The 14452-nt window shown below is 39.5% G+C and overlaps 1 protein-coding gene across 5 annotated transcripts in view; it reads left to right on the top strand.

The window, feature by feature from the left end:
- The window catches only part of utrn (utrophin), a 221429-nt gene that overhangs the window by 33883 nt on the left and 173094 nt on the right, over positions 1 to 14452 (top strand). For all 5 annotated transcript variants that reach the window (XM_065286533.1, XM_065286535.1, XM_065286534.1 and 2 more), the window contains 7 exons: positions 353 to 468; positions 817 to 980; positions 7569 to 7787; positions 11765 to 11946; positions 12031 to 12181; positions 13112 to 13231; positions 14021 to 14122. In XM_065286533.1, coding sequence (XP_065142605.1) covers positions 353 to 468; positions 817 to 980; positions 7569 to 7787; positions 11765 to 11946; positions 12031 to 12181; positions 13112 to 13231; positions 14021 to 14122 — 1054 coding nt within the window. The remainder of the gene's footprint in view (positions 1 to 352; positions 469 to 816; positions 981 to 7568; positions 7788 to 11764; positions 11947 to 12030; positions 12182 to 13111; positions 13232 to 14020; positions 14123 to 14452) is intronic.

Genomic DNA, 14452 nt, shown 5'->3' with positions numbered 1-14452 from the left:
GACTTGTGATGTTTGTCACGTCATTAACTTTGTATGACATAAACAAATGCTTGTGTATTTTTTGCTTACACAGTGGATATTTTACTATATCTCTCTGGTGATGACAAATAGCTGAAAATAGGGAAGTCTTAAGTTAGAGAAAGAGATTGACTTACAATATCTGCTGCCCATAAGTTTTTATCAGTCATTTCACTTCTGCTTGCTGGTGTATATAAATATGGCTTTTTACTTCATTGTGTCTGATTTTGATTCTGATGTCATCATACAACACCGCCTCTTTGATGCTCTATGTGTGAATGCAAGTTTACTCCAATAAGACAACATTTAGATGTGAATTCTGTTGTATTTCCAGGCCCAGTGGGTTCAGCTGGGAGAAAGTGGTTAATCTGACCCCAGTCGAGAGATTGGACCACGCATTCAAATTTGCCAAAGATCAGCTCAACATTGAGAAGCTACTGGACCCAGAAGGTAAAGAACCATCACTGCACCAGAACCTCTCAGAAACGCCACAACAACTACTGATGAAAATCTGAAACCTGAAGGGCTCGACCATGGTCTTGTTGTGCTGTTTACAGCCCAAGCAGGAAATCTGAATCAAATCTATGAAACAATGCTGGTCAACAAATCTGAGTCCAGTGTGTTCCAGAACTCAGAGTCTGTGATTCTAATCATCTAGACTTGATTGGATTACACGGCTTTTCCTGAACACAAGTTCTCATGAACCATAACTAATCAGAGGAGCCACGTAAAGCCACTCCATAAACACACAAACCCATACTCTCTCTCTCTCTCTCTCTCTCTCTCTCTCTCTCTCAGATGTGGCTGTCCAGTTACCTGATAAGAAGTCTATCATCATGTATGTGACCTCACTCTTTGCTGTGTTACCCAATGACATCACAATGGATGACATCAGAGAGGTGGAGACTCTACCCAGACGCTTTAAGGTGGAGCCAGAGGAAGGGCACACTGTGGCCCCAATGGTAATGCACACACTAGAAGTGTGAAACACTTTCACATACAGGCTCTGTTTTCAGACTTTGGTGTTTGGTGTCAACATTGGCAGCTGCTTTTTATTGGCGCTTTTCCATTGCATAGTAACCCCACGGGTTGGGTTGAGTCGGGTCAGCTCACTTTTCGGGGCTTTTCCATCGGGTACAGTATGTAGTTCCTGATACTTTTTTGTAGTACCACTTCGGGTTGAGTTTCCAAGTGGGCTGACGTGAGGTGAAAACAATGTAGATCACTGATTGGTCTGAGAGAATCTTCACTACCAGCGTCATCGCTAAATGCAGATTAGCTTTACCTTGGTGCGTGAGCTGTCTGGAGCAAACCTGTTGTCATCTGTGCTTTGTTGTAAGTTTCTCAGACTCCCTATTAGCGGTGAGAAACATCCACAGGCTGAGAATCAGGAACACTATACCAGTGTTTTCCAAATTTGTGGTTTTTGGCGGCACATCGACGATGCGCACGGTAGCATGTATGAACGGTGTTTTTGCAACTTAAAAGAGGCTCAGCGGAGCTTGTCGACTGATGCGACGGGTGTTTGTACAGAAGCTGTCATGTGATACAGAGATAGTGAGAAGTGCAATGTGCAAACATCTATTTGTGGTGGTCAATTTAAATTTTATGGCAGACTAATAATTCTTTAATGTATGGTAAACATTGCATTCCAACAATGCTCGCTTGCACTTTTTGTATGCTGTCACAGCAGTAGGCAGCGCAAACATAACGCCTATAATCCCTCCCACTCTGAAGTGGTACTAAACTAATGGAAAAGCTCACTGAGCCCAAGTAAAGTGAGCTGACTTGACCTGACCTGTGGGGTACTACACAATGGAAAAGCACCATAAGGTAACTCAACTTGGATTTCAATAAAGTGTTGTTAAGCTAACATAGCAATACTCTAATAAACACAGAAATCAACAGCATACTTAAATACTGCAAAAAATACTTTTCCTTTTAGACTTTGCATTACATTTTAATTCATTTTCTTTGGTGGTTAATGAATGATCTGCCAGTTTTCAGTGAGCTTTTTGCAGTGCATTCTGGGATTAGTTTCTTTGTGACGTGATGCAAAATTTCTTTAAATTATCTTTATAGATAATCAATATGTCTTTAAACTAGGGATGTCCCGATCTCCACTAATAATACGTGGCCGATCACATTTCTGAATCGGACAGCCGATCTTATTACAGCTATTTCATGTACTACGGCTTTTGATCAGTAAGTCCTTATCGATCTAAAATCACTGTTAGTTTGAGTCGTTTATAACATGCATTTGAAAAAGCAACACTTGTCAAACATAATTATTAAACATATTCTTTATTATCATGAAAATACCTGAAAAGATATGAAGAACAGCAATATAAATATATCCTTCAGCCATTTCATGGAGCTGCGTGTCATCACAGATGCGTGTGTAATGTTCTTCGTCTACAGCGCATTTTGTTTCTGCACGAGAGCGCCCCCTGGCTTTTGGATGTAGTGGCATTTCACCGTAATTCATTAAGAAACATAGCAAGCATTATCGGCCGATCGATCGGAGCATCCCTACTTTAAACTAAGTAATGTCAAGGTTTTAGTGGAAAATAACATATTTCCCTTAGGTTCACATAGGTTTTTAGCACAGTAACCACACATATAGTTCATCACATTAACTACACATTCATGGGTCATGTTTCCTCCCCTGGCTGCTATAATTCATTTAAATACTTATCTTTCATCTAACAGCATTTTGATTTATTTTAAACAGTGCTGTTTTTCAGTTTAACTATGCTGGTTAGGGGTCTGAATGTTTGTGTGCTTTTGCATACCTAAACCAGAGGTGTGCTTGTTCAACTCGGTGTTAAAACTGCAGGACACCTGGTTGACTTAACACAGCTGTTAGTGCATTTATTTTTGCAGTGAAACTGCATAAACGAGGTGGAAAATATGCACCACACTCTATAAAATAAATGCAATAAAATATCTCTTGTACTCGCTAGTACACAGAGCAATAGTAGATAAAACACACTATTAAAGACTTTTCTTTTCTTGTAGTTTATTCACTAACGAAAACTCACACAAAAGTACCCCAGTATCCTATTTTCTTTTCGCTTATTTCCAATGGAGTGTACCAATCTGTGTCGTTTACACTTAAAAAAAGGTGCTTCACGATGCCATATAAGAACCTTTTCTGTCTAAATGGTTCCTTAAAGCACCTATAACATCTGAAGAAACTTTCTGTTTCATAAAAGGTTCTTTAAGGTAAAACAAGGTCCTTTAGATCAGTGGTTTTCAAACTTTTTTAGGAGCGACCCTAATTTAAAAAAATAAAAATTATGCGACCCACACTCTACAACCCCCCCCCCCCCCAGTAGCATGAAGCAGGGCGGGGCCGAAAGCCGTCAGAGTGAAGTGAGCCCGGTGAAACGTGCATGCGCGCATCTGTATGTATATACAACTTACCTAATGAGCAGATCCGACGCCAGACACAAATTCACGGACTGGCATTTCATTTTTTCAGGGGGCACAAATGAGATCAACCTCACTGCAATTCATAATATCATGAATTTTGATAATGGACAAAAAACGAGGAAGAACTGACATACGCAACACAACGGAGGAGTCGTAAAGATTGGACCTAGCAGTCTAAAAACACGTCGCAGGGCTCTACATCAACACTTGTTCGCTTATCAGGGACAAGTAACGTTAGATTAAAACGCCAATAACAATCACCAAAACAGAACACGCTAATGATTCTGCATCCTTAAGTCTCAATGGCAACCGAAAGTGCATAATGTAATAACGCTAAGTTAAACAAATAAGTGCAGCAAACACAAAGTGAGTTAACAAAGTGGGTTAAACATACTGTGGTAAAAATGTGGAGTTTTTAATAACATGATACAGTTAAGCAGCATCACATCATGGCTGAAAATTTACAAATTTCATATGACAGTTCACTAAACAAGTAATTAATATTTAGTCACTTACATTTTAGACGCAATGTCGACTGTTTTTGTTGTTTCAGCAGCGAAAATAGTTCAAAGATAACAGCAGAACCATAACGTGTCAGTCTCACTGCAACACTCAACCGGGTCTTAACGGTGGCGCTGCTTAGCAAACAACTAAACATTTCCGTGCTCACTATCAACAAACCAATCAAATACATTTAAAAATATATTTTTTTAAATCAGACCAAACACATTTTTATTTCCCCTTGCGTCATTTAAAAAATGGCTGTATCCCGTCGCGCGCAATTTAATACAGTAAGCTGTGCACGCACATGGGTTGTGTGACACAGTGGTGGAGTATTTTTTTATTTCATGTATTTAAAAGATATTTTTTACTGTGCTTTTATTCAAGTGTGTTGTAATTATTATAGTTTTTTAACTATAAAATTGAATAAATTATTTTAGTAACATTTTTTTTAAATCTTTCTGGCGACCCAGGTTTTAATATCCGCGACCCACCAGAGGGTTGTGACTAGGCATGGGCCGGTATAAGATTCTGGCGGTATGATAACCTTTAGCAAAAATACCACGGTTTCACGGTGTTGCGGTATTGCCATTGCAACACTAAAATGTGTTATTTTCAAATGCCAGGTACAATAAAGCCTTTAAATTATAATATGCTTTCAAAACATATATAATATTTTCGTAATATATATTAAATGTAAACATCAAATCAATCACATGACTTCATGATTTAATGAATTTTGTATAAACACAGCTCATACCTTGGAGACGGTATCAAAGAACATTTTAGTGGTTTTGAAACCTTGACTGTTTTAAACCTCGGTATACCTTGAAACCGGTAATCGGCCCATGCCTAGTTGTGACCCAGGGTTTGAAAACCACTGCTTTAGATCATAAAAATTGATAAAAGAAATGATTTTTAAAGGGGGTTTCTCATTAGCACTTTTGGTGCACCCCCAGGTCCATTTCATGTCAGAGTTTGGTTTATTTGGATGATGTGAACACTGTTTTCCAAACCTCCACCTGAAAGGGTGGTCTGGGGTACGGTTTGTGTCGATTGCGGTTTGGTTTCCTGCTGACATGAACACAATCGAAATAAATTGCGGAAGTGAACTGCTATTAATGATGCGTGTGGGTGTGTTTGTGCTCATTTACATTGATGACAAGCACTTGCGGATCTGCCCCAGAGTCTGTTGCTTTCTGGGTGCAGATGAAGCGCTGTAAACATAATTTCAAGTTCATCTTTGCTTGCCTCCACAATCATTGGTGGATGGCCTACTTTCTTTTGTACAATTTAAGTACTTTGGCAAAAGAGAGATGCAATGCAAGGGTTTCTGTGTTTATTCTTTGATTAAAAAAACCAAAGGTTCAAATAAAGAACAACGAGGATACGAACAACTCTGTCCGTTTTGGCGCTTTCTCTTTCATAGCCGCTGCCTAGGAACATCAGTAAACGGCTGCAGCTCGATGACACAAGTATAGCGCCGTTCAGAAAAAAATATTATGATATGAACAGAGACCAGCAGGGTAGAGGGAGCAATCTAACTCTGGTTTAGACCAGGCAATCCAACCTTATATGAAAGCACCCTAAATGGTTCTCTGAGGAACCAAAAATGGTTCTTCTATTGCATCGCTGAAAACGTTTTGAGCACCTTTATTTTTAAGAGTGTAATGCTGGTGCATTTGGTGTTTCTGCATTTGCCACACTACAAATATTTACTTATTCCAGCATTGCCTTTACCAGCCCACACACACACACACAAATGCATAAAACACAAACTCCTCATGACGTGCACATGCACTTGTGTGGTTTCTCGAGAAAGAAGCACGGATAATTAGCAAACTTCAGACGCTGTGGAAAAAAACCTAATAAGTGCAGGACTTGTGAATATGTCACGTGTCTTTATGGGATCTTTACGGTATGAGTGCATGTACAGATTTGGGAAAATCATTGGCAGTGTGAATGAACCAAAATCGGATGTATTTTCCGTGTATTTTCCATATTCTCTGTGTGAAAAGGGCTCTAGAAAGAAGAGAAGTCCTATCCAGCATGTGGGTTGGAGTTGGGAATGCCAGTGGAATATTTTCATCAGATGACCTTTTCTTCTAAATGAATCTCATTCTGTTTGCGTTTATTCATAGGAACAAAGACCTGTTTGAGCGGCCTGTTGCTACGATTAACAGCGATTGTGTCTTTTCACCGTTAAAGCTCTGTTTAAATGTATTCATCTCTATTTAGATGATGTCCAATACAATGCCCTTTCAGACAAACAAAATTAGCAGCAATTAAAACAAACCTAAAAAGACATTCATTCAGATTTGACGGTATTTACCTAACACACATTCCTGGACTCATTGTGCATTTTACTTTGTAACCTTTTATTGAAATGCAGTGTTTTGCTTTGTCGTTCCATTGTCTCAAAGACCAACTCATTGTTTAGCTGTTTGTTATCCTCATCTTAATACCTAAACTCTTTAAAAATGGGTGCTGGTGGTTTCAGGAAGGCAGTTGTTTTCCATAACCCCTCCGCATTTAGTGTCCATACTGTGGAAACGATCACACCCTACATTTATTTCTCTTGATATCCTAAATTCATTGGAAAATATGTTGCATTACTAAAGTAAAATGGGTTGTGAATGCCATCTTATGGTCAACTACAGATTAGAAGTGCCTGGTTGTATCGTTGAATATCATGATACGTGGTAATTCAGTTTAATAGTGCGTCTAAAAATACAATGGTGTTGCAGTCTGATATCATCACTTTTACCACTGTGCCGCCACAGGGTTATTCTGAATTATTTGGCATATTTTCCCAGAGTTCTCAGGTGTGGCGACGTCTTCTCCCAAAATAAGATTTGAGATCAGACGGGTTTATTACCAGCCTCTGTCTCTTTTATTAAACGGCACAATGGCATTCGCACCATGAAGATAAACCTGCTTGCGTTACCGCCGCCCTCACACAATTACTGGCCGATCATTGTTTGACTTCTATCAATGAGCTGTGACTTTATGTCTTGGGTGTGTTTAGGAATGTAGGCCGGTGGTTAAGAAAAGCTGTCAGTTTTCAAGGCGTGGATCATTGGTGAATGTGTGATATCCTGTTACGATTTTACCCAGCGGCTTCAGTCAGCTGAGAACACGTGACAATAACAAAGTATTATCTCGGTCTGTGAGGCCTGTGATGAGGATTACTTACACAGTGTGTCGGTGTATAGTTGCTTTCCCATAACACCCGTGTGTGTCTTTACAAGAAAATAAGAGCTTTTAAGCACATAACCTTTGCTGGATCTTTAAGACATTTATTCTGTATAAAGGTTGCGTTTAATGTAGGGATGGGTTACATAGCTAAAACAACAATAATATTTGTGTTATTTTGTTTGGTGTTTGTGATTTAGATAGTGCTCTATAAACTCATGCATATAAAATAGCTTTGTGTAAGGATTATACCAAATATTGAGCTGTTGCATGTGCATTCAAACATGATGTCTTGCAGTACATTTGACATCAGTTAGCCTGTTTCAAACATCAATAGCTAATCCTCAACCTCATAAGAAACAACCGTCTGTCCCTCTTTGGATGTAAACTATAATGCCACCTTTTTTCCTTAACAGGGATTGGCTGGAGAGACAGAGGGGGCGGGCAGCACCCGGGCAGAGACACCCAGCACTTTGACGGAGATGGAGGGAGATCTGGATGTAAATCTCGACACGTATCAGATCACTCTGGAGGAGGTGCTCACCTGGCTGCTGTCAGCTGAAGACGCACTGCAGATGCAGGATGAAGTGTCCGATGATGTTGAGGAGGTCAAAGACCAGTTTCATACGCACGAGGTGTGTAACAGACCACAAACTCATTTTCATGACTCGTCCTTACAGCAGAGATGCTTGAACATAGTGATGTCACAGCATATCTGGGATTTTACCCTGTCGGCCCTGTAGATCAGGTCTGTTTAAATCCAGTCCTGTAGGCCCACCCTTCTCCAGAGTCTACAGTCGAACTAACCCTGATCTAACTCAGCTCATCAAGTTCGTCAAGGTCTTCAGGATGATTTACAAAAACCACAGGTGCAGGTGTGTTTGATCAGGGTTACAACTAAACTTTGTGTCACAGTGGCCCTCCAGAACCCTGTTGTACATCAAACTGAAGATAGAAACTTTGACCTTATTTTAGGTGAAGTAATAATTCATTCAGTTTGATTTACTCACAACTTTATTGCTGGCCTGTATGACACCTGTATGACTTTTTTGCATGAGAAAGAGTCTGTTTACATCTGGAATTAAATAAATAGTTCACCTTATAATTAGATTTGTCTCACCTATATGCCATCCCATAAACTCAAAAGTATTTTTTTATACTTTTTTGAGTTTAAACAATCAGGAGCCGGTCGCACCATCTAGACATAAAAGAGTTGGTTGCAAGCACTACGTCGGGCTTAACTACACACGCCTGTTGCACCATCAAATACAACGACCAGACGTAGCTACGCTCAACGTAGACGATTAGACGTGCCAATGTCTCGTCAATTTAATTTTGCCATAGAAATAAGTCAACAATTTATACTTACACCTACATTTGACTAGACATAAGATTTAGTCTTGGACGTACGCTTTGCAACAGATGTAAATTCTACGTAGGACATAAAGCGCATTTTACGTCCAGACTAGTCTTGCGACTGGATGTACAACCGGCCTCAGCTGTCCATATATAGGACCCAATTAAAAAAAACACATCCATACATCCATTATTAAAGTAATCCAGTTTACTCCAGTGGGTTTATAAATGTTTTTTGAAACGAAGGGCCCTATCTTGCACCCAGCGCAATTGATTTTGTCAGTGACGCATGTATCATTCGTATTTCAAAGCCCCCAAACCCTTTCAGTGGTGAGGGTGGACGCAGCGATGTCCTCTGCTGGCATCAGGTCCTGAGGCAGATCCACCTCCCGTTACACGGCGTGCCCGATTTATGCTGGCAAGCTTGGGATTCCCTCGTCTCCTGACATCATTGTAGCACTTGGGGCAACGATGGGGATGCCAGCTGATGAGACAATTGTGGCTATTTCCTCTCACGCCTGTTTAACCTACGCTGATTTGGGCGGGTTTCTCCTATCCCCATACAAAACAACTTCTCTTTCTTTGACTGCTCTTACAAGAACGTGGGTCTCCTCGGCTGTGAACCGCTCCTGGCATACGCCTGGTAAATCCGTCATAATAATAGCAACCCGCCATGAAACTTGCGCCCTTGCGTTAAAAGGGAATGTTGGATAGCGTTCCGATCTGGTTTATTTGACGTTAGGCCCGAACCACACCTATGAATGATGAACCTACTTCAGACCAACACTTTATTGATTTGCGCCTGGCGCAAGAGTTATTTCTCACGCCGGGAAAATAGCAACAGCGCCCAAGATCCGCCCACAAAGTCACTTTCGCATTGCGCTTCGCAATTGCGTTTCAGATCGTTAAAATAGGGCCCGAAATGATCTCTGTGTAAAAATAATTTATACTTTTAGCTTATTTAGCCAAATTAAAACCAAAATACCCGCACACCAGAGCTAAAATTAAATTGACATTTAAATGCATTTGGCAAAAACTTTAGAAAAGTGGATTACAATGTTTTATTAGTATGTGTGTTTTATTAGTTTACATTATTAGTATGTGTGTTCCCTGGGATCGATCCCACAACCTTTACAGTGTCATTTCAATAACTAAAATCGTATTGGTTCTTGCGTGTCTTTCTTGTGACTAGTTGCCATAAAAATTCGTCATTGGCACGGAAGCGTTTTCTCTTAATTGACAGGATAACGTATCAATGGTGGGGAAAGAGTTAATAATGGATGCATGTGTTTTATTTTATTTTAGTGAAGTGAGTAACCCATACTTGGAATGTGACCTCTGCATTTCACCCATCCAGTGAATAGTGAACACACGCACTACAAGTCGTGAACACACAAACACCCGGAGCAGTGGGCAGCTATCCCTGCAGCGCCCGGGGAGCAATTAGGGCTAAGGTGCCTAACTCAAGGTCACAACCCAGTCGTGAGCCTCGAACCGGCAACGGTCGGGTTATAAGCCCAGCACTTTAACCACTAGGCTACCACTGCCCCAGTTTATGGGTAAACAACTGCCCTATAGTTTATGTGTAAACTATTCCTCTTAGATCCGTCTCGGGTGATTTAATCCCAAGTTGGCAGCCAGGACGCTTAATAGTAATGTGTCTCAAATGTGTTTACAGTGACCTGTTGTAATAGGATTCTGATGTTGACTTATTTAGTGAACTTGTCCATGTTTTGTTTAACTTTATACATGGAGAGAAGTTGAAGGGTTTCGTGTTCATTACATTTTCTCCTACTTTGAAATGTTAGCATACTTGGCTTACAGATGATATCTGTTCTTCTCCTGGTGAACATGCTCTGAACATGCCAGGAATCTGAGGAATTCAGTGAGGTACAGAGACCACTGACAGACATCAGAGTCAATGCCCAGAAACTCAATCTATGAACTAGAGAGATAGGGAAGCAACAAAAAGGGTTTTAGTCGGGAGGGAGACATGTGTACATGGAGCAAAGCAGAAACAAAGTCACAACAAATTAAAGAAATCTGTGTATCCCTTTGGTTTTCCTGTAGGCATTGAATGTTTGTCTGTGTCTTCTGGTTCCACTTTAACCATCAAAACACTGAAGTTATAAGCCAAGGGGTTTTGCATCATTCGTCCTTGACTACCAATACTCTCACATCATCCTTTGCTACAAGGTTTGATTTGGCCGTTACTGTAGATTTCATGTGGGAATATGTTGACCCAGAAATGTGCAGGTTTGGATAGATAGTAGATGACACAAAACACCCCAGCAGCTTGGCGTATGATACTATAAACCATAAAATCCTCTCCTTAGATCAGTAATCAGTAAACACACCAAATGGAAATGAGATTTAAAAAGTCTCTTTGAACGTAAAATACACATTAGAAAATAGATAATTCATGTCCTGAATATATGGTGTGTGTGTATATACTGTGTATATTACTGCATCGACTCAAGAACATCTGTTAATCTTATTTTACATGTTAGGGATTATATCTGTTTTAAATATGCTTGCCTTAAAATTGTAATTACATGTTGTGTCCTTGATTTTTGTATCATGTTCAATAATATGATGTTTAAGGAATGCACAAAACAATGAAGAATGTATTTGTTTCTTGCATTTAGATCTTTTCATTTAGAGACACTTTTCACGCCTTCTGTTTTCACGTTTTTCTAAATGTGATGTGAACTGACTTGTGCCAAATTGAGGGTGGCACATGAATTTGTAAGCAGGACAAAAGCGCATAGATTTAGATTTTCTCAAATCAGATTTAGTCCTCATTCATATGTGGAAATGAATCGGATTTGAATAGGATACATGCACTCGCGTCCGCAATGTAAGCGGACAGTTTGAATTTTCCCATCTCAAGACGTGTCATACGTCATTGATAAAGCGACGTCGATCAATGACGGCAACTCAGGTGGACACCACCCATGATCACATGTTTAAACTGTTCTGGGTCAGTATGTCTACCTTGATTGTTTTGCCAATTGTTCAGTGTAATTTTTCATATCGCATACGAGTTGCTTTTGAGTGGTTGAGGAGATTCCCCCATTCATATGTAAAGCGCTTTGAGTACTGAGAAAAGCGCTATATAAATGTAAGGAATTATTATTATTATTATTTAATAGGAAAAATTGTATAGAGGCAACAAATCGGAATTGGGCATCAAGATTTGCAGTGTAAAAGATGTAATTGTCCTTGTAACTGATGTGTTGTGTTGTCCCCTCAGTCCTTTATGATGGAGCTGACAGCCCATCAGAGCAGCGTGGGTAACGTCTTACAGGCGGGAAACCAGCTGATCGCTCAAGGAAACTTGAGTGAGGAAGAAGAAGAGGAGATCAGAGAACAGATGACTCTGCTCAACTCCCGCTGGGAAAACCTGCGAGTCGCAAGCATGGATCGCCAGTCCAGGTACAAGCATACATTCCCATTAAACACTTCACGAGTTTCACAAGTGTGCACTTATTTAAAGTGTAATGTCCTCTTCATGTTTAGACTTCATGAGATTCTGATGGAACTACAACAACAGCAGCTTCAACAGCTCTCTGATTGGCTGACACAAACAGAGGGGAGGATCCGAAAGATGGAGCGAGAACCGCTAGCAGGAGATTTGGAGGGATATCTGGCCCAAATAGAGCAGCACAAGGTTAGAGACACATCAGGTTTTAAATTGGATGGTTAAAAAAACAGATTAGGCTTGAATTAAATCTGTTGTAAATGTATAAATATTGAGTGTTTTCTGATTGATGAGTGAGAATCAAAAGCCTAAATCTTCAAAGTACTGTACCAGTGTGCACTAAAGTCTTATACTTTAGTGATGAATAGTTGAGTTGATAGATGCATGCCATGGACTCTCTCTATAGAGCTGAACTCAGATTTGATGTGATAACAAAGTCTAAAATTAGATGTCAGAGATCTCTTGTCAGATTAATGCTTTGTAAACTTGTGTTTTTTTTGTCATTTGTTTTAAAAATAAATTTCAGGAGCATTTATTAGACCAAACAGACTCTAAATGAATCACTACAACCCTTAACGTTTTTCTTGAGCTATAATAGATAATTTCTGAGGTTTTGTGGTTATGAAATCAGACACCTGTGAATCACATTTCTCTTTCTGATCTCTGATGTGATGTTCTTATGACTGTGAGTTGTGAGAGAGAGATTGCTGATTGAGAAAAGAATGAATGGTCAAATTATCACACGCCCCAGTGGACGAGAGACAAACACGACCTCAGTGTGTTTGTTTAGCGAGCGAGTGAAGAACACACACATGCTTACATTCAGGACACTCACAGTCTCATGGGGACTCAACCACAGCACCCATGAGCTCCCACACACTATTTATGGAGACAAGCACATGAGAAACTCTTAGTTACTAGAATTTTGTTGACACCAGATTAATATAAACGGAATTTACTTGAATATAAATATTGTTTTTTCTTTATGGTCATATCCTTTTTCAAAGTACATTTACACTTTTTAGTAAATAATGCAGAGTAACAATTCTGCCGTGATTATATGATAAATATGTGCTTTAGACCATCCCTTCTTGAACTTTAATCTTTGTTCATTGTCAGGTGTTGCAGAATGACCTGGAGGTGGAGCAGGTGAAGGTGAACTCTCTTACACATATGGTGGTGGTTGTGGATGAGAACAGTGGAGAGAGCGCCACTGCTGCCCTGGAGGACCAATTACAGGTAGAGGGTGATGCTGTATGCAGGATTAACATTTGAAACATAATGGGTCAATTTTTCAGATTGGGTTTAGATTAATCCAGTACTAGGCCTGAGTTATATTAGGACATTTATAAGTTGTTTTTACAAACATACCTTACTTTACAAACATACCTTACAAAAATTTATCTTAAGACAAAACAATGGCACTTGATATATTTTAAGATATGTCACTGCAAGATGAATTTCTTAATTTTTTAAACTTAAGGCAGCTCAAACATGCATTTAAGTCTGGGACTAGGATAAGCCATTTCCAGGAAACCACCCCAATGAATATAACATTAATGAGTGTCAGTTAGATTCAGTTGTAATGTTCATATGGTGAAAATGTTTGTAGTTTCTTAAGTCATGTGTTCTCTAGATATAGCTTGATCAAATAAAAGTTTGTGAGATTTTATAGTAGTTTTATTGTTGCACAAATTAAGTCATTAGTCAAATTTAAAGGTTTTAATCTAACAGTCTATTCTGTGGTTAAAAATATCTTGAAATGAATACAGAGATTTTATCTTGCAGTACAGAATAAGTCGTTGTAGTGACTAGTAAGCAAATCAAGCTGTTTCCAGCATGGTTTTACTGATTTCTTCTTTAAAAAATTAGTTAGAGTTTCTGAGTTGTCTGGATGCGGTTCAGTTAGAAACTTGGAACTCAACAGACATTTGACACTCCCAGTTCTGAGAGTCTGGCCAGAAAATGTGTGTGAAAGTCCTTTTTTGAGAAACTTTCCCTCTCTTGTTTTTCTGTGGTTTTTCACAGTCACTGGGAGAACGCTGGGCAGCGGTGTGTCGGTGGACAGAAGAGCGCTGGAACAAACTGAAGGAAATCCAGTTGGTCTGGCAGCGGTTACTCGACGACCAGGTAAGACTTCAGATCCAATCATCACAATCCAAAAGATTAAGCTTAATAGTTGCAGTTTAATTATAGCGTGTGGTGTATGAGATTAGAGGTCCCTCACGGCTCTGTGTTTGGCCCGTCATATGTTGATGGATGCATTTGAGTTCAGGTCGCTCTTTTAAACAAATAGTTTCAAAATAATACAATTCTGTCATCGTTTTCTCACCTTCATGTCACCCGGGCAGGACTTTCTTTGTTTCGCAAAAAATAAAAATGACAGAATATACTATTACAACCCATGCACTGTTTTCCAGTTATTCTGAAGCCGTACAAGAATTTAGCTAGAAAAACTGA

The sequence above is a fragment of the Paramisgurnus dabryanus genome, chromosome 21, assembly GCF_030506205.2.
Source record: "Paramisgurnus dabryanus chromosome 21, PD_genome_1.1, whole genome shotgun sequence".
Taxonomy (NCBI): domain Eukaryota; kingdom Metazoa; phylum Chordata; class Actinopteri; order Cypriniformes; family Cobitidae; genus Paramisgurnus; species Paramisgurnus dabryanus.
Note: the sequence above shows the minus strand (reverse complement) of the source record. Positions and strands in the feature narration are given on the sequence as shown.